At 44.2% G+C, this 19,970-nt stretch overlaps 1 protein-coding gene across 3 annotated transcripts; it reads left to right on the top strand.

The window, feature by feature from the left end:
• The first annotated feature begins 2,147 nt into the window (after positions 1 to 2,147).
• Positions 2,148 to 19,073, top strand: shc1 (SHC (Src homology 2 domain containing) transforming protein 1). 3 transcript variants are annotated; one of them, XM_088305936.1, is made up of 12 exons: positions 2,148 to 6,791; positions 7,734 to 7,804; positions 8,189 to 8,252; positions 10,112 to 10,231; positions 11,434 to 11,487; positions 11,970 to 12,021; positions 13,863 to 13,989; positions 14,089 to 14,236; positions 14,483 to 14,540; positions 14,665 to 14,778; positions 14,874 to 15,109; positions 16,404 to 19,073. In XM_088305936.1, exons 1-12 carry the CDS (start codon positions 6,198 to 6,200, stop codon positions 16,530 to 16,532), a joined length of 1,767 nt encoding a protein of 588 aa, XP_088162062.1. In that variant the 5' UTR covers positions 2,148 to 6,197; the 3' UTR covers positions 16,533 to 19,073. The 3 variants fall into 3 exon arrangements, with proteins under 3 accessions (XP_088162062.1, XP_088162063.1, XP_088162061.1); XM_088305935.1 differs by having other exon boundaries at positions 2,152 to 6,791; positions 14,662 to 14,778; XM_088305937.1 differs by lacking the exon at positions 11,434 to 11,487 and having other exon boundaries at positions 2,151 to 6,791; positions 14,662 to 14,778.
• Positions 19,074 to 19,970: the final 897 nt, after the last annotated feature.

The following is a 19,970-nucleotide window of genomic DNA, read 5'->3' on the forward strand; positions in this document are numbered from 1 at the left end:
AAGAGAAACTCAAAATTAAGATAATAATTTGCATATCATAAGTACAACATTTAAATTTTATGATAAAATTGGAATATTGTCTGGGAAAAATCATATTAGGAGAATAACAAGGTTGTGGGATTTTTTTTTTTTTTTACTTTTAACAAGAATTGATTTGTGACGTTCCAAGAAAAGTATTGGAAAGAATTGACATTCAAATTAGATTCTTTTTTTCAAATGTTTCCAGAAATATTTTAAACACATTATTATAGTAACGCAATTATCTCTTTTTTTCTCTGAATGATTGAACTTTAATCATATGACGTCGTAACATTTCTTGTAATGACTTCATTCTCATATCTTTTTGCAAATTGTACTTTTCATTTTTCTTTTCAGCTAGGCCCCAATACTTCTTCGTACACCTCTGACGTGCATATTCATCAAAGGAGTGAGCGTATTAATGGTTTAAGTGAACCCTCCTGCAGTTAATCACTTTCAAATATGATTAATAAATCTAATAAAGGGCCTGCTTGATGAAAGCAGAATAATCAAATTAGCCTCGAAGATAGTGCCAACGCAACCACCATTTAAACCGAAATCTGATGATTTTAAAGCAATTTTCATTCATTTTCATTGCTAACTTTTTGATATCCAATTTTAGTCTCAAATCAAAAAGGGTGACGCTGCCTGACCTTTTTTTTTTTTTTTTTTTTTTTTTTTAATGAAGACCATAAAAAAATAAAATGAAATAGATTTCCTTCATCCATAAAGTATTGTCCTATCTCTCAGCATTATGCTACTGGACGTCACCGTGTTGGCTTTTGTCAACCCTTAGCCACAGTGTGTCACGTGTTTCACAGTTAACAGGTTTGGTGGAGGGTGTGCACTTGGAACTTAGTTTGTCTTCCCCAATCACTAAACAGGTCACCAATCATAACAGTGTGCCTGTAAGATGATCTTAAATGGTGTCAGAAAAGTTCCAGGACTGGTCTCACAGACGTGGGTGAAGTAATCCCTCAGTAGTCAAACATACTACCCCAGCCTTCTCTGTCACCTCGTCGTGTTCTTCTGCTCGCATTCTTCCAGGATTTTTGACAGCTCCTTCATCACGCCCGTCTTGAAGTCATCCACGTCTCCAGGTCTTGGTGACCTTTCTTGAGCTTGGAAAAGAAAATAAATACATATACGGAGCCAGGTCAGATAAGTTGGGAGTTTGCTTCAGCATAGCGATGCCAGGAACTGACAGATGCTCAGGACAGTGTGCGCACGTGTGTTGTCATGGTAACGTAGCTACGCCTTGTCCTGCATCAACTCTCGTCTACTCTAGTTTAATAGTATTGCAATTACAACTTAAAAATTAATAATTTTGAAATGTTTCAGTAAATATGTATTTCCATTGAATACAATCTGTTTTATATTTAATCTTGATATAATTTTGCTCCATTCGTATGTAACGTAAAAAGAAATGAAACAATTGAATTTTCTGAATAAAATCAAATTGTAGGACCACAGTACAGCTCAGAAAATGAACAGATCTATGATATCATACGGGAAATATGCGAACAGTTCAGGCAGTTTTGAAATTGTGTCTAAAAAGCAAATTATGCTCCGCACTAAAGAAAGCAAAATCGTGCTGGTTGCCATAAATGTTTTGCAGCACCAATCCTGGAACATTTCTGGCACACTTCATATATCCCAGTAGATATACGCCACCATGGTTGTGTAGTGGTACTGCAGCGCCTGTAGTGTCATTTGAGGACTCCTGTGGATCACTTTGGGTGACTTCCTCTGCTTTCCGCAACACTGCCTGCTCACGCTTGAGCGCCAATCTCTGCTGCTGCGAGAATATCACGAACGCACATTGTCGCTACCTTACGTAGAGGAGGGTGAACTGTCTCCATCCTGTCTCTCTGTCTTTTATTTCACTCTCAGCTTCTCGGGTTACCAAACACAAGTAAAGGAGGAGCTTTGGACAGCCGACCCCCCCCCCTTCCCAACCATTCCAGCCCTTGTTTCCTCACTTATTCCACATCTCCATCTCCCCGCGGAGCGCTAATGTGCGGCGCGAGCATCCTGCTGTGCATACACATGTACACGGCTAAACTGAGGTTGCGGGAGGTGGAGGGGGGGGGCAGGATGAGAGGAAAGGAGGGGTACTGTATGTGTGTTACAGAGCGAGAGAGTGATGCTGAGAGACGGCGAGGGCAAGAATAGGAGGCAGCGTCACCCGCCTAGACAGGAGGGAGGGGGAGGGCAGACAAGCGTGGAAGTGGAGGGGGAGAAGAGGAGCACAATGAAGTAGTGCCATTGTCCGCCCTGGCAGCGCTGCCATTCCACCATCCACCCCAAGTGAGCGAGTGAGTGAATGAGGGAGCAGAGGGGGGGGGGAGGAGAAGAAGAAGAAGACGAGAGGACCGTCCAGTGCAGTGGAGGACAAGCGGGAAAGATGGAGACGCGCAGCCGACGGTGACTTTGTGAATTAATCGAGCGAAAGACGGTTGAATTTTTTGGGAGGGAGCGGAAGAGGAGCGTCTAACATTTCGGTCATGTGAATATGGACCTCAGTTTGTTTTTTAAATTGTTTGTACAAAAAGAACTAATTGCACTCACTCAAGTCGTACTTTTTCATGTTGATCTGATGATGTTGTAGTCTTCGAGTGTGTTGTCGCTTCCGGTCTTTATCTTTAAATATTCAGGTTGTTTTTTATGCAAGTTTTCTAAACATCAGTCAGTGTTGTTGTCCGTCCTTTTACTCTCACTTGCCGGGCATGCCCTTGTTGGAGCCAGTCGCATGCCGCCAACATGGCATGTCAACATTGATTGGCTTTTATGGCTGGCGCGACGCCGCTCCAACTTTGATCATTTCCTGAAAGCTATTGATCTTTCTGTGGGGGTGGGGGGGGGAGTTTGGTGAAACAAAGAAATAATCCCGTGGAGTCGCCGACGTTATGATTAGCGGCCACCGTTGTGTTTCAACTCCGCTCTTTGTCTGCCAACTCTTTTTCTGCCGCTGTCAGGACTTACTCAGCAAACCTCCTCAACAGGCATCTCTTTTAATCGTCTGTTGCCATGGCAATGGGCTGCAGCTGCAGACGGAGCCAAATGTGAAGTTTGCGTCTGTATGACTTGTTTAAAACTGGTGCTTTTCCATTCCGTATTCGTATCCGTATCTGTCAAGACCCTGACTGCCTTTTGTTTTCACGCTCTAGACGGTCTTCGTCTGTGCTGAGCTCAATAGTCTCAGAGAATCAGGGTTGTTTCAGGTCACCTGTCCCCCACCCGTCCCCCCCCCGTCCCCTCACCCCTCCCCATTCTGCGTTCACCCTATAGCGAGTCTCAGCCGCTTTCTTTGTCCTGATCTCACCTTAATCAACTGCAGCCAACCTAAATCCCCCATCAGTGAAACTGATGTGCCGTCCGGCGGACCGGCAGGAATGAATTAGATGAACAAACTCATTCCGCGTGGACATTTTGCTGTGCATGGCTGCTTGGTCTTGACACGGTTAATTAATGATTAGTAAAATGTTTGCGGCAGCTTCGCCTTCTGTCAACGTGCGGATGACTGGAGATTTCCCCTCGCGTATCGCAGCGGGTCTTCTCTTCTGAAGTCACCTCAGATAACCTGTCGCCGCCGCCGCGCTTGAGCAGCGCAACGATCAACTTGGGTTCAAGTTGGGTTTTGTTCACCCCGACACAAATGACGACTTTAAATAATTGATTGTTATATTTGTGGCAGTTTCTTGTATGGTCCACGTATAGATGACTCAGGATTTCCACTCACTTTTTGCGAGTCATCTCCTCTGAAGTCACCTGACCTTCCCTGTTTCCTGTGTGCGCCCAAGCATCCTTTTTGGCAGCACAAGGATTACCACAACTCTTTGAACAGTTTAGTTGTGCCCGTTTAAAGAAATAATCACAGGTTGAATCTTTTGTAATCTTTTTTGAACCAACAATTCATTCGTATTTGGGGCTTGTCGGACTGTTCGGTTTGGTCTTGTTGGCCCCTCGGTGGTTGGCCCTAGACGTCCCGAATGCAGGGTGACTTCTCCAGCCATACTTCTTGAACAACTTCTGTCTCACACTGCTCAACTCAGAGTGGATCCTCCACGGTGCTTCTAATCCCCGCCGAATCCAGATGGCTGACTAGCGAGCTTTGCTAGACAACCCCTCTGTGGTGCTAGACTGGTTGTGGGCGACTGTTGGTGGTGCGCCCACCGCAAGCTGGCGCGTGAGACTTCAGCTGTGGTCTGAAGTGTCTTTTTGTTGTCTTTACTTCACATAAATATTGGTGCCAAACCTTGCAGGTGCAGGTGTTATCTCGGTTAGTTGTGTGCGGATCTCCCCGGAGAGAGTAAAGGTCAAGCGATTGTGACTTTGACTAGTGCCTGAGCCACGCTGAGGCAGAAGTGTTGCCTGTTTGACTGTTTTCTTTACGGAACTTTGGCTGGTGGGAAACCGTTAATGTTGACGGACTGTTGTTTGCCTTTAAGGTTGGACTATGCAGAATATAAGGTGGTAGTCTACAGCTTGAAAAGCTTTATTCTAAGATGAAATAGGCCTATATCACTGCTCTTCTCTCAGGAAACTGACTACTATCCGGGCATCTTGCTTGACTTAACAAGATCAGGGCGGCTATGCATCGAATGGGTCAGCAGAGTGAGAGTTTAATTGTGTATTTCAAATCAGGTCTCATTACTATCACAACAAACCCGTCGGCCTTCATTAGCCAATGACCTGCATATTCGAGTGTTACATCACCACCGTGCTACTGCTGTGTATGTCAGACACTTATCACGTTTCCAATGGTGCTCTGGAGGTGACCAATTTCAAACCACAAAGGCCTCACTTGTTTTAGCCATATCAGGAACTTCAGTCAGGAACTAGCCTAGTCTTAACTCTTTGCGTTTTTTTAATTTTTTTATTTCTCCGCTGTCTAAGTCGGTGAGCATGTCTAGCCTCTAGCCGTCCCTTCTCTCAAGGCGAGGGAGGCAAGAGACGTTCGCGGGTTCACAATTTCTAAACAAGAGGTACTGTTAAACGGGACAGCCTGGAGAACGGGCAAGCAGCCGCGGGAGGGGGCGAGGGGGAGATCATCTGGAAGAGGCGAGAGGAAGTGGTGGCGCGGGAGAGGGCGGAGGCGCTGGAGAGGCAGAGGCTGGCCGAGTACATTGTGTGGAGGAAGAGAGAGGACTTCCCGGAGAGGCGAGGAGAGAGGGAGAAGAGAGACAGGAGTGCTGAAAAAGGGAAGGAGGCAGCGCCAGAAGTGATCTGGAAGAAGAGGGAGGAAGACGGCGCGGTTAGGGAGCCGGCTAGGGCCAGTCAGGGCGGTCACCAAATTGTTTGGAGGAAGAAGGAGAGGGAGTAGAAGACTTTAGCGGGCTTTTTATAACAAGGGTGCTTCTACCAGGAGTTGGACACTAGCCATATATTTGTAAGCTTGCTTTCTCTCCTTTAGCCGATTGAAGTTGCAGGTGTGTGTTGTAGGTTGTTGACCAATTGAAATTGTGGATGTGTCGTCGCCTTGTTAGCGTGCACAGCCCCCTCGCGATTCCCCTCGGTGGCTGCTAATAGGGTTTTTATCGGCCTGTGTCAAGCTGGACAGCGCTGCCAAGGGAGCTGTCTCGAACGCACACACAGGCGCGCACACACGCACAGTCCTTGCTCAGAACAGTATCTAACACACATATGCAAGGGGTGTTGAGAGACAATCACTTGTGTTGATTTTCTTTGGTGCCGCTGACAGCTGAACCGAGAGAGAATTCAGTTGGGACAGAAACCTTCACAGATTGTTTTAAAAGATGGCCTGCTCGCGGGAGGGAAGATGATTTTTTTTTTTTTGTCATGATCTGATCACACAATGAACTCTGCTTTGAGAAGTGAACTGATGTCAACATGTCGCGCACTGAGACGCTCCAAAGCAAATGTCTCCATCTGTACACAGCCATCATCTGGAACCTTGCTCTTTTCCTAAAAGACATTTTTAACACTACTTTCATTGTGGATGAAGCCATTTTTAAAACGGTCCACGTTGGGCTGCCTGCTAATGAGTGGAGGACCGACAACCGGGCAGATGGATGCCGCTCTTACTCTGAGGGGGACCGGCTGCGCGTCCATAAGCGACAAACTCTGAATTCAGAAACAAATAGATCTTGATACACATCGCTACAGCCTGTTTGGACTTGAAAAAAAAAAAAAAAAAAGCCGACAGCAGAACCACAATGGAGCTCGTCCCTAAAACAAAGTACACCCACTTTCGAAGTGAATCGCTCAGCTCGACTGATGAGACAAACTCCAATCCGTCGTCCTTCCCACCTTCAAGTCCCGCCACTCCTCTGACTCCTTCTCCTGGCTTACCTTCTTCTCTGTCCTCCTCCTCCCTCACTCCCATCTTGCCCCCCTCTTCTCCCCGGCCACCTGAGAACAGCCCCACCACCCTCTGCTCCTTCTTCCCAAGGATGGGCTCCTTGCGCCTGGGCGTCTCTGCCACTCTACTCCCAGGACTCAAGGCCTCCAGCAGGCCACCTTTGACCCGGGCACCTGTCGAGTCCCCCGGGGACGACGGGAGCAGCTCCAGCTCTTCCCCTCCGCTCCATCACCCGCTTGCCCCTTTAACTGCTCCTTCTCCCCCTCCCCGACCCCCCTTACAGGACATGAACCGGCTGGGAGGGGCGTCCAGGAGGGCACGGGTCGAAGGTGCTCAGCTCGGAGGAGATGAGTGGACGCGGCATGGCTCCTTCGTCAACAAGCCCACCCGAGGGTGGCTGCACTCTGACAATGTGGTCAGCACCACCGGTGTCTCCTACTCCGTACGGGTATGTGAATGGCATTGCGACCTGTCATCATTGTTGACGTATACTTTTTCAACTTGTGCTGCATCTACACAGTAGCAGTTAAAAATTTGAGTGAGCAAGTGAGGCCAAACTTTTGACTGCTACTGTACTTGATGCATACCTTCCCTTTAGGTTCACCTGCACTATTGAATCCAAGATAACAGAGCATTTTTTCCCCAACCTCTTCTGAGCCAAGGCACATTTTACATTGGGGGAAAAAAAGTGCAAAAAACTCAGTTTTTTTTATAAATTTACTCAGTGTGATATCGAGATTTGCCATTATTCTATTGTATGTCTAGCAACATGTGGCTATACAGAGTAATTTTACTTTTTGGCATTTAGTTGTGCAATTAATTCCGTGCTTCTCAAATAGTGGGGCGGGTCCCCGGGGGGGGGGGTGCGGTGCGATACTGAGAGGGGGCGCGTGTGAACCTGGGGAACATGCTTCCCCCCCCCCGCTGTACTACAATAAAGTGTAATTGCACATCCACTCCAGTAGTTGGCAGTGGCGCTCTCCCTGCCCATTGTGCACAGCGAGTATTAACTCTACGGTGTCGGTTTGTTTTGCAACGAAAATGCTATTATTTATAGTTGCCGCGGAAAGTGGGCTGTGGTGGGGCGGCGCAAATTGTTTTCTTCTTGCTGGGGGGGGGGGGGGCGGGCGTCGCAGTAAATAATTGAGAAGCACTGAATCACGATATGTTGCTGGTCAACAAAGATTAATTATTTGTTGTGAATAAATACTTTTCTGATCAATTAAGTAAAAATTCCATCTATCACAGAAGCAAACTCTGCTGAAGCCTGATAACAATCCTCATCATTTCATAATTCAGGTGTACCTAATAAAGTGTCTTACGTGTGTAAATGTTTGCTCTAGTCCTCTTTCGCTCATCTTATATTGTTTGCGTTTTATATCCTGTGCAGTACATGGGTTGCGTGGAGGTGCTCCAATCCATGCGAGCGCTGGACTTCAACACCAGAACTCAGGTCACCAGGTGAGGTCCTGCGCCGTTTGCTATTCAGACTGTCGCATTCTTTGTGTGTCTGGTTAAAATGTGGCTAGACACATTTTTGTGTGTGCCTGCTTGTCTGTCCTTTTGCCCCTGCTGCAGAGTCTGACTTTGTAGTTTGCGTGGTGTGTGTGTGTGCCTGCATGTCTGCTGCTTTCTTGACCCCCACTTAAATTAGAATGTTGTGGCATTCCAGTGGTTTCCTTCTGGTTTCCGTCGCAATGTTTGTGTCTGTGGCGCGGGGCGAGCTAACCCCGCCTGCGACAATGCGTTCAGTCATTTAATCCGCGCAACACGACAAGCGAGTCCAAGAAGGTGTCAGCGTTAATGATATGCTACGCCATGCTTGCATGTTTAATATCTTTCTAGGGAGGCCATCTCGGTGGTGTGCGAGGCTGTGCCGGGAGCTAAAGGAGCCCAGCGAAGAAGAAAGGTACACATCGTGCACACCGTCTACGGACACACACCCAGACGGGATATTATTTATTTATACCGCTTAAGTGGGCAGCAGTGGTAAAGGGTTTTATGGATAAGTAGCTAGATTTAGCTTAATTGTCCACTCTGTGGTCAGTTGGCTATACAATCGCACACTCTGGCGCATCATATATGCGTCTGGATTTAGGTTGATTTTAACATATTGGGGCTACATTGTGGACTTGATTATATTTATTTACTGAACCATAAACAACATGGCGTGATTGTCAATGAAGAAGGGGCATGTCCTTTTTGAAGCTATATTATAATAATACTAAGAGTTAAAATGCCCGAGAATAGCGTGCATTTTGGTGACAGTGACTCTCCACACTTAACTTTTAGCCACAGGTAACTATGAAATGACCAGTATAAATAAATTTGTATTATTGTAAAACACAGTGTATTTATATTTTATTTACGATATTGGTACGGCTTGGCAGCAGCCGAAACATTGTTTTTTGATGACATCATCAACATTGTGTTTGCCTGTCACACATAAAAAACTAGAACCCCGCTCACCATGTAAGACTTCAGTGGCGCTTTCTCTGGAGAAGTTCTGTTTGACTTTTGAGGCATTATTTTTTTTTTATATATATATAAATTGTACCAATTTGGGGGCATTCGACTGCATAGAGCCATCACTTCACCCCCAACAACCACTCTGTGCTCAGTATTTTTGGTAAAAATGAAAAACAGACAGGTGGCTATATTCACTGTCCCCATCCCATAGAAGTCTTCGACCAAGGAATGCCTCGCCCGTAGCAGAGCATAGCCAACACAATTATAAGATTGAGATCCGCTAAAAGGTCTCTCTAATTATTGTAATCTCTGGTTATTCTAGGCAGGCACGTGAGTCTGATCCCAAGATTATTTTCAGGAACAGGCTGACACAATAGTACTGGTGTTCTCTGTTTGTGCGTATGTGCGATGTTCTTGGCGCAGCCTTTGCGGCTCGTCCTGTCTGCTCCTCGTGGGCCACAGTTGGCCTTGTCGAGCAGACGGGATCCATTTCACAATTGCAGCTGTTCTCTCATGCACCCACACTCGTACATGTACCCTCAGCTTCTCACACAGGCATGCTGAGACTCTTATCAAAGTTCTTTTTTTTTTTTTAACCGTCAACGCCAAGGATCGCCCCCTGGGACAACATAAGTCACTTGTGGGCCTGTTCTGGGAATAGCTCAATGGTGATGGGAGATTGTGGTTTTCTAGGAATGTTGAAGAAGGAATCCTTTGTAAATGTAAACACTTACAGAGATGTATAGAAATAAACAAAGATGGGAACTTTACCCGATTTTGCTGGTTTGTCCGATATCCGCGATCTGGGCACCCTTCGGTCATCGTCCTTCCGTCCTTATTCGTAAAAATAATCATCCGTCCTTGTCATTTTATGTCGCTTCCGTCCATGGATTTCACCCCAGAAAAATAAATCGTTAAAACCGTTGCGCATGACGAGAGGCTAACGACAATCATTTTATTATTCCTATTCTCAATATTGGAATTTTATACACGCGTAGATGATTACAGAGACAGATGAAAACCCACTTCCACCCTTGCTTAGTGAGTCCTTTTTAAAAATAAATAAATAAATAAAAAGTCTCATCCTAGAAATAATAAATATAAGTAAATGGTTGCATATTGATAATTAAGTTTCCTACCTTCATTGTTTAAAATTATTGTGAGAAACTGTTAACACAATCAGTGTCTTCACATGTCATCATCAAAAGTGCCGCCATTTGAATTAATCAGATCTTCAAAAAGGTTGGTGATCCATGCTCTCCACCATGTTTGTTTATCTCCGCTCTCGCTCCTTCGCAGCCGTCCTCACGCTGCCTCACGTCTATTTTGGGCAAGAGCAACCTGCAGTTTGCTGGCATGACAATCAGCCTCACCATCTCCACCAGCAGCCTCAACCTGCTGGCATCCGACTGCAAACAGGTGGGACGCAATCTCGGTTTGGCAGTGACCACAATTACACACACTGCGGTAATCTCATATTAAACCAGTCATTGCGAAGACAAAAAAAAAAAGACAATACGTAACATCCTTGTGATGATACTGGAATTCACAAATTTCACTCCAGCCTCCATCCAGTGGGTGTTGCGAGCGCAAAGGATGAACAGGGTTTGCGTAACTTCGGAGATAACATACAAATTATAGCACAGTGGCAACATTTCACATCTTCAGGTCAAATTCCAGAGGAGAACGCCAACGTAGGGGATGTAACGTGGGTGTGCTTCATCAGTCAAGGGCTCTCTGTTTGTCAAATCCAAATATGAATTTAAGTCTCATACAGTGCAACATTCAAAGCTGAACACAACAGTTCAAAACATGAAAACGGAATCAATTTCTTCGAAACTGTACAATACATTTGAGGTAAAGCTCATTCTTAACTGTCCTGCAACAGCCGGTCATTTTCATGCCAGTAATTAGCCGTTCTCGCCCATCGACATGCTATTCATGTTAGCATCTTATATGTAGCATTCTTTTTTTTCCCCCATGTTCCAATTTCCAGTTGTAATAAAATGTAATACAAGTCTGTTTTAGTATTTATCAATGCATGCAAATGGTTTTGCCTCATTAGCCGTGCAGGAAGTGTTTGTGTGAAACCAAGGGATGCACATTGCCACTAAATGTTTCATAAATCTGCTTGTTGTAACAGTAATTATGCTTTAAGATCTTTTTTTTTCTCCAAGTAGACTATCCGGCAGTTCCTGTAAATGGCCATTTCCACGCTTCCATGAATTACCGTAGACTATTTTTGCACCCCTGTCATACTTTATGTTGCTGTTTTCCAATGGAGACGTGGTAGAAAGTAGCGCAGCGTGTACTTTTTAACACAAGCAGCAAAATTAGCCTCGGGCCAAACATAGAGGAGAGAGTATTGTCAAGTGTTAATGCCGTTATTGATCCGTCCACCACTGTTGTAAACTGTTGAAAAGATGTCCCACGCGTTGCCCTTAGCGATTATATCTCGGCTTCAGTTAATAGCACTCACGTGACGGAGAAACAAAGAACTTGTGCCAGTAACGACTCCACATTTGTCTCGTCATCCACATGCTCTCATCTCCCGTCCCTCATGTCATCCATGTCTCTTTCTCTTTCTGTCTGTCTCCTCCTCTTCCCTTTTTCCTCCACAGATAATCGCCAATCATCACATGCAGTCCATCTCCTTCGCCTCTGGAGGAGACCCAGTGAGTCACCCGAGCCCCCTTCTCTGAGCTCACGTCTCTCTCTCTCTCTCTCTCTCTCTCTCTCTCTCTCTCTCTCTGAGCTCACGTCTCTCTCTCTCTCTCTCTCTCTCTCTCTCCCTCTCTCTCTCTCTCTGTGGCCTTTTTCCGTCTTCCTCTCAACCAGCCTGCATATCCGTCCTTCCTGCTTCTTTCTGTCATCTTCTATTCCAATGACTACCACTCACCCCACTGCCGCCTCGCCGGTCTTCTTCTCTTCCAAGCTTGATCTTATTATTACTCCTACTTATCTCTCTTTCAGCTCTGTGTTGTGTTTTTCCTAACTCCTGTTACGACTCGAAAAAGGCTGCGGCTGGGTCTTTCTTCTTGTCAGCCTTTCTATCACAAGCCTGTGCTCGACTGCTTCTTCTTCTTTCTATATTGATTAACCAATCCCCCCCACCCCCAGCCGCCTTACCCTAATCGTCTCGCCCTTTCTCCCGTAGGACACGGCTGAGTACGTAGCATATGTGGCCAAAGACCCAGTCAACCAGAGAGGTGAGCAAAAGCAGCAACATTGTCGTTCTGTCACTTTCAGTTTTTGCTATACGCTACAGACTCTTTTTCTCTTTAAAGTCGACATATTATGGGAAATCGACTTTTTAATTGTTTGTATCCAGATAGTTGAGTCTCTGGAGTGCCTGTTGATCTATTAAAATAACACAACCAAGTAAAACCTTTTTCTCCTGACTTGCAAAAATGTCTGCGAGCAAGCCAGTCAGAATTTTGCCAGATTGTGATTTAACTGTCCGGCTAATTTCTATATTTTAATTTATATTTTATACAATGATCTGCCATTTCCGCAGCGAAAATACTGCACGGCGTGAGTTTTATCAGTGGCAGATTCTGATAAGCAACATACTTGATTGTTTGGTGACAGTGTCAAACTGGTGGGATTTTTTTTTTCGTCATGTATGGTTTCACGATCGGTGATTGATTGTCAAAGTGTGGTACTAGTTCCCTGGGGCTTGCGCAGGCGCCCTCTAGTGGTACGCGGAATAATCCCTGAATTAAATGTTAATGTTGTCTTACTTTGTATTTTTTTTAATCCATTAAGGTACAGATTAGTTGTATTTAACTTTTGAGAGCCGTACATTTGCATTTCCTCTTTTGAAATTTTTATTTTTAAACATTTACATAGGTCAAAATTTTATTTAACTTTTATGAGCGATGCATTTTAATTGAATCGTTATTTAAGAATAGTTATGAAGTTGGATGTGATGAAAAGTAGCTCAAAAGACACTCGGGAACTGCTCTGCATTACTGAGTTTGCATCGAGGGAGTTTGTCCTTGCAGTGAACTTGTTTTTGTCTGAGGGTGTTGCTGGATTTGAAGTGCATTAGAATGTTAAAATATGTTTGTGTTTGTCTGTCAAAACAAGCACATAGGGGACCACAACATTCCACTTCTTCTTTTGGGCAGGGTGTAGTGGCGCTTATTTTTCCTGGTGGATTTGACAAAGCCCCAGTTATGGTACCCGCAGGTATTTGGAGCCTCAGCGATGCCAGTCTCTTCTTTCTGGTGTCTGCTCTCTCTTGTTGAGATTTCTGTCAACTGCTAGCTTGTGTTCAAATGGATGATGAGAGTCAAAGAGTAGGTGGGCTCTGCGTGGGCAACAATCACTTCAAATTTGTCCTTCAATGACTTAAATGTGTTATTCCCTGGAATCCTAATAAATGTATTTATTTGAATTTGACACACACCGTCTCTCATTAAAGCAACTGAAATAGGAAAGAGTGATTCCACTTATTTATCCCCTTCATAAAGTTACAGGACTTCCTAATAATGTTGGGAAAAAAAGTGCCTATAAGTTGTATTTGGGTTCAGAGTACTTACACTGCTAGTACTTTTGATTTATGAAATGTCTGTGAACACAAAGACAAAAAAATTATGAACAAAGACTTTTTTGCCTTAAGTATTGATGGCTGGTATCGGCATCCTCCACATCTACTCGATACCTTAAAATAATGGTGGTTGTACACTGATACCAATATTTGGTATTGGTGCTCGCTCATACTTAATATTTAAAAATAAATATGCTGAACTAAAAGGTCTTAAGTAAAAGTAAAATATAGATATTAAAATGGCAGATAATAATAACTAATATGAAGGCGCACAACTTTCTCCATGCTCTAACACAAACAAAAAATGGACGCATTTATTTGAGGAGATGCACGAGTTTTATACGGACAACATACCCGGTGGCTAATTGAGTCATGGTGGTTATTAGAGTGGAGGCCAACTTTGGTGTGTCCTTGAGTAAGACTGCAAGGGTTTTTGTCTATCGAAGTATCTATATCATCTGAGTAAACGCTGATCCTCCATTTCCTGTTTTGCAGCATGTCACATTCTCGAATGCTCTGAGGGTTTAGCCCAGGAAGTCATCAGCACCATCGGCCAGGCCTTTGAACTGCGCTTCAAACAGTACTTAAAGAACCCGCCCAAACTAGTCACGCCTCATGACAGGTAATCATGCACGCATGTATGCATCGGATGGACTACATTTTTCTTTTTTTTTTAATACAATCTCGTTTTATGTGTGTCATCTGCACTTCCCCACATCAGAATGGCTCCGTTTGATGGCTCTGCATGGGAGGAAGAAGACGACGAGGCCGCCCTCCTGCCTGACGTCCCATACTATAACAACTTCCCCGGTAAACAGCCTCCACCTGGTGGTCTGGTGGACATGAGACCACGTCCGGGAGCCACTCTGGTGAGACAAGCAGCAAGAGGCATGCATTGCTTCCACATGAAATACACAATCTGGTGTTTCTGTGTTTTAGAGATAAGAGCATAATCGATTATAAGGCAAGCGTAACAGTCTCTGTTTAATATCAGCACATCGCAATTGACTGTTTAATCGTTTTAACTGGCCAAAGGCAAACGTTCTGCAGATGCAGTACAATCGTACATGTCTAAAAAGCATTTCTGATGTGTGTGCGTGTGTGTGTTTTTGCAGCCTTATGGACAGCCTGGTCAGAATGACATTCACAAGCAGCCTCTGCCGCCTCTGCCAGGTGAGCCCCGTTTGCCTTTGAGGCAGCAGATGGCATGCGACAAGGTTATCATTCAGGCGCAGAATGAAGAGTGAAAGATTAAATATGCGCCGTATAACGTAAATTTAATGCTTGCTTTCAGTAGGTGCCAAGGAAGGAGGGCGAGAGATGTTTGATGACCCCTCTTACGTCAATGTGGATAAGCCCCGCCCACCAGTCGCCGCCAATGGGAACGCTCACAGAGATGCTTTCGACATGAGTGAGATACTATGACTCTAACCATAGCACTTGAAAATACATAAAACGTAATCAATGGAGTCACTACATCTTTTATATCTCCCCATGTCTTTGAAGAGCCATTTGACGACGCCCTAGGGGGCTCCACGTCAGCAGCGCCCCCTCTGGTGGAGCAGCTACAGTGCGAGACTTGGTTCCATGGCAGCTTAAGTCGCAGGGAGGCGGAGAGACTGCTGAGCCACGACGGAGACTTTCTAGTGCGGGAGTCGGGAACCACGCCGGGGCAGTACGTGCTCACGGGGCAGCAGGGCGGTCAGGCCAAACACCTGCTACTCGTCGACCCGGAGGGAGTGGTGAGTCAGAATGCACAATCATTTGGGGTGATGTCACTTTTGTTAGAAATCGAAGACTCATTAGAATTGATCTTTTGCAATTTTTTGCGCAGTGCTAAACCTTTTACTAAAGCACTGAAAATATCACATCAGGTTCTGTGATTCTCATTACACTGATTCTGCTTGATTGAAAAAAAAAAAGTCAATTGGAGTTGTATGCCGACTATACATGTACTTTTTTCTCTTTAGTTTTAGGTATCTTTTGGACAGGTGTGAGTTTGTCATCATATGATAGCTTAGGCTTTGCGTTTTTTGTGAGCACATCATTCCCTTGCACACGGCTCGCTCGTTGACACGAGTTTGTTGCAAAACTGCTTGCAGACGTTGCTCCGTCTCGAAACAGGATCTGTTGACAAAGCGCACTGCAGAAGGCATGTCACTGCCACCGCTGATGAAAAGAACAAACTCTTTCGAGCAGGCGTTTGCACAAAGCCCGGGAAAGTCCATCCAGATGGCTGCACTGGAAATCAGCATCAACAAAAACTTGATTCAGCGGATGTTTCCGAGTGTAATAAATCTTTCGCTTTGTATGTATCAACTTGAGGTTATTTAAAGGCTTCAAGGTAAAGATTCTCATGCTCAACAACCTGAGGCGTGTGTTGGAGCAATGTGACGGCAATAATACTGGCAGTTGGGGACTGAATTACTTCTTGACGGAACGCTGCTTCAATGTCATTTGGCGAGCCGTGGGCGAGTGAATGATAGATTTTAAAAACTGCAAAGCCTAAGCTGTCCAAGGTTGATGGCCTCACGTCTGCCCAAATGGTGCCTGAGAAAGGAAGTGAATAGTGACTGGGGACATTATGTATTCAGTGTTAAGAAATATGAAAGGATTGATTTATACTTGATTGTTATGTAAGAAGGATTACAAAGGGAGGAAACATTGAAACAAACTTTTTAAGGAACCTTTTCAACTTAATATTTAAAGTTAAACACAGTCTGAAATCATTGGTAGTGTAAAAGAATTGACTGCTCATTCAGCATAATACATAAATAATAAGTCATACAATTAAGTATGAATTGATGGTGTTTTGTTTTAGTACACAAGTACAAAATTGGCTGCATGGTCAAATTAATTTCAGACCACATGATGGAGTTGCAGAGTTTTATAAATCCCCTTGTACAAAGTAAAACGAATGAATGAAATTGTACAAAATAAATGGATAAGGCCACAAAATCAGCGTCACCGTATCTCTAAAATTTGTCAGGGTATGAGAGAAATATTTTTTTTCCGACATGTGCTTTGTGCTCACAGGTTCGTACGAAAGACCATCGGTTCGAGAGCGTGAGTCACCTGATCAGTTACCACATGGACAACAGACTCCCCATCGTTTCGGCGGGAAGTGAAGTGTGTCTGCAACAGCCGGTGGAGCGCAGAGCCTGAAAAAAATCTAAATCAAAAAAATATGTGGCGCCGCCAAATACAACCACAGGAATATACACAAAAACACCAAAAGTAAAAAAAAAAAAAAGTGTACAAAGTCTCTGACATGCTGCTGTTGTAAACCAAACTGTGAACTGCAGTCCCAACAATCAGGCAAGCGACCCTGAAGCACTGCTGCGTCGTCTCCACAGTCTTCTGTGAAGCAGGGAGGAAAGTCCAGGAAACTAAATGCAATTTCAAAAGACGTGAAACAACCATGAAAACAAGGTCTTAATTTCTAATAATTCCCCCAAAAAATGAAAGAAAGAAAAAAGGAACGTAAAAAATAGCAGCATGAGTAGAACTTGAGCTTGCATGCTTTCATCGTGATTTCCATCCTTGGACGTGTTGCTGGGCTAAAAAACAAGCTTTTTTTCTTACAGCTTTTTTTTTTATAAACTCACCTTCAAGAGCAGCCTTGAAGACCCTAACCACTCCCCCCTTTTAAGGATTGTTGAATTTATGATGAGGAGAAAAGAAGCATGTATGCAAAACTGGGACTGCTATGCCAATGATCTTTTTTTGTTTTGTTTTGTTTTTATTTGAAATGTATTTCATCTTATGACATACTGGACTTCATAGGAGTGAGTAAACACCCGCCATGCCAAAGAACAGCAGAGGATGTGCACCGGGAGTCTAATTAGCAACAACACAATGCATATTTTCCCAAAAACTATTTTGTAAAGTGCTCTTGAATGGATCACCCTGTGGAGACTTGTGCAATGATGTCACCAACCAGCACAATAATGAGCAGAAATGTTTTTCAGTGACTCGATACTAAATATACAGTGGAACCTCCAACAGCATGGGTGACTTACATGTTCAAAATTAAAACGTAGTAACTGTCCAAAATGTCCAATTTCTATTAACATTCACAGCAAGTTAGAAAAGAAGTTAAATACTGTGAAGTAAAACTACTGATCCCTATAATGGAGACGGAACAAGACTGGGAATACTGACACCTAGTGGCGGTTTAGTGCATTTACATTGGCACCTACTTAATCAACTCTTGTGTGTAAATTGTGGGCGGCACAATGTATTAATAGAGGGCACGTCTGCCTCCCAATTGAGGTTCTGGATTCCAGTCTTGGCTTCACGGTCTTCCGATGAGGATTTTGCATGTTCTCCATCTTCCACTTTCTGCGAAAATGTATGTTAGGTTCGAAATTGCCGAGAGTGTTTATATGTTTGGCCATAGTGCTCTGTGATTGGCTGGCGACCAGAAATGGGTGTTTGCCCATGTCTTGCCCAAAATCAGGTGGAATAGACTCCACCTCACCTGAGATCATAACGAGGACTACTGCTACAGAATATTAAATTACTGATCTAAGATTTTAGATGTGATGGGAGAATCTGTAACTGAATGTTCTACCAAAATCAACTCCCCCATTGGCAGAACTATTCATGGTTAATTAACTGAAGTTTGGAAATCGGATAGCACATCTGCAAGTTTTCCACATAAATGCATGTTTTTTTAATTTTTTTATTCCGAATACTCCCAAAAATAAAATGTCACTTGAACTTGACTTTCGGGACACTGGAGGTTCCACTGTATGTCTGCCTTGACAATCTATAGGCTCTCGTGTAAATCCGCAGACAAGAATGTAAAGGAAACGCGATGGATTTCCCAAATGCTGCGCGTGTCTCACGGACTGGATACATACTTTGGTGTGTTTAATTTTCTTTTAAACAGAAGGAACCAGAAAGCCAAATATCACTCCTCGGTGTGCTGTTGTCATCGTCACCGGTTCATGTTGTAGTTGTTTTGCAATCTCTTTGTGCCTTGTTTCTTCAATGCAGTTCACTTGAGTGCAGTCACCTTATGTACTTAATTGACAAACGTTCTCAGTTAAAACAGACTGCAAAAAAAAAAAAAAAAGACACGTCAGTAAACATGCTGATCCAGTGATGGCAGTTGCCTCTGATGCACGCGTTGAGCTTGTACAGTCACAGATACTTGATGTCACCTGTTGTTTGTAGGGGATGGGGGGATTTCCTGAGCATCAGTAAATAACTTTGTGTATATTACGAACTTGCTGAGTCACTCGCAGGGAGCTTTAGATGGAGGCGAAGAACATGTTGACATATGAGAAGGGATTTTTTTTTTTTGGTCACGCGGTAGCTCAAACTGTACCTGCCTGGACACACACGCACTGCTTTAGGCCCAGGCTGCAAAAGTAGACCCGCACCATTCGTCAAGTGGTCTTGTGTTCATCACAGCTGCCTTTGTCGCATGATTACAAAATAAATTGATGTTTAGTGAGGTGGGGTTTTTTTTGTTTTTGTTTTTCTTTCAGTGGTGGTGGTGACAATGTGACTTGATGATTTGTGTCTTGGGAAAAAAAAGTCTAAAAAAAAAAAAAAAAACATTGTGCACAGGTGATTTTTTTTTTCTTTTATGTGTTTTTGTTTTAATACTTGTTTATAGGGGAAATATGTGTTTACACATGTAACTGAAAGTCTAGATTACATCTATAAATAAATGCATATATCATTCATTCATTTTTGTGGCACTTTTGAATTCCTGCTAGTAAAGTCACTAAAGCAAGGGGACTCTCAACCAGGGCCCAAAAAAAAAACAAAAAAACTTTGCAATATGTTCTATGCGATCCCCGTACTCTTAACACAGTATTCTGATTTGTATTGCATTTGTGGTATATGAACTAAGCAGCGAAATCCACGTCATTATCCATCTCAGGGGGTGGCCGTTTTGCCTTGTACTGCCACTTCCTGTCGACTGAAATTGACATCACCTAAAGTCCAAAGCAAGCCGGGACAGGCGCCAGCTCATCTGCAACACTATTGACGATACAGTAAGCGCTATAGAAATTGGAAGGATGGATGGATGCTGTGTCACTGTAGCCTAAATGAATTGACAAAGCCCAAGCTGCTAGAATGCAGCATCAAATGGGCCGTCACACTGTCCTCAACAAAGCCTAGTATGCGATTGCAATGTACTGGAACTCTCCTCTTTGTGAAGTGCTTTCAACAGTACGGTGCTGATTCAGGGTTGCTGCCAGTGGACAAGGAGAGACGGTGTGGAAGGACGGACAGTAAACAAACAGAAGAGTCCAGAAGGAGGCACCGTGCGAGGACTGCGGAAGAAGCCTGTCAGCAATTGCATGAGTCCAATCCTGCCACCTGTCAGAGCTCGCCTCCCATTTCATCCACTCCTTGATCCCTTTCTTCTCCGCAGCCATGCATCCTCAGCGTCCTCTTCCCCAGGCTATGCCCGCATCGACGTCCTCCTCATCCTCCCTTGGGCAGCAGCTGCGAGACATGGCCATGGGTCTAGGCCGCGGGAAGAACTTGTTAGGTGGGAACGCGGCCTTTGGTTTTGTGCAGTCGCTGAAGGAGTGTCTCTACTTTTTGCTCTGCTGCTGGTGCATCAAGGAGATA

Source organism: Idiotropiscis lumnitzeri, chromosome 10 (assembly GCF_059441095.1).
Source record: "Idiotropiscis lumnitzeri isolate Australia: NSW breed Sydney's pygmy pipehorse chromosome 10, RoL_Ilum_1.0, whole genome shotgun sequence".
NCBI classification, from domain to species: domain Eukaryota; kingdom Metazoa; phylum Chordata; class Actinopteri; order Syngnathiformes; family Syngnathidae; genus Idiotropiscis; species Idiotropiscis lumnitzeri.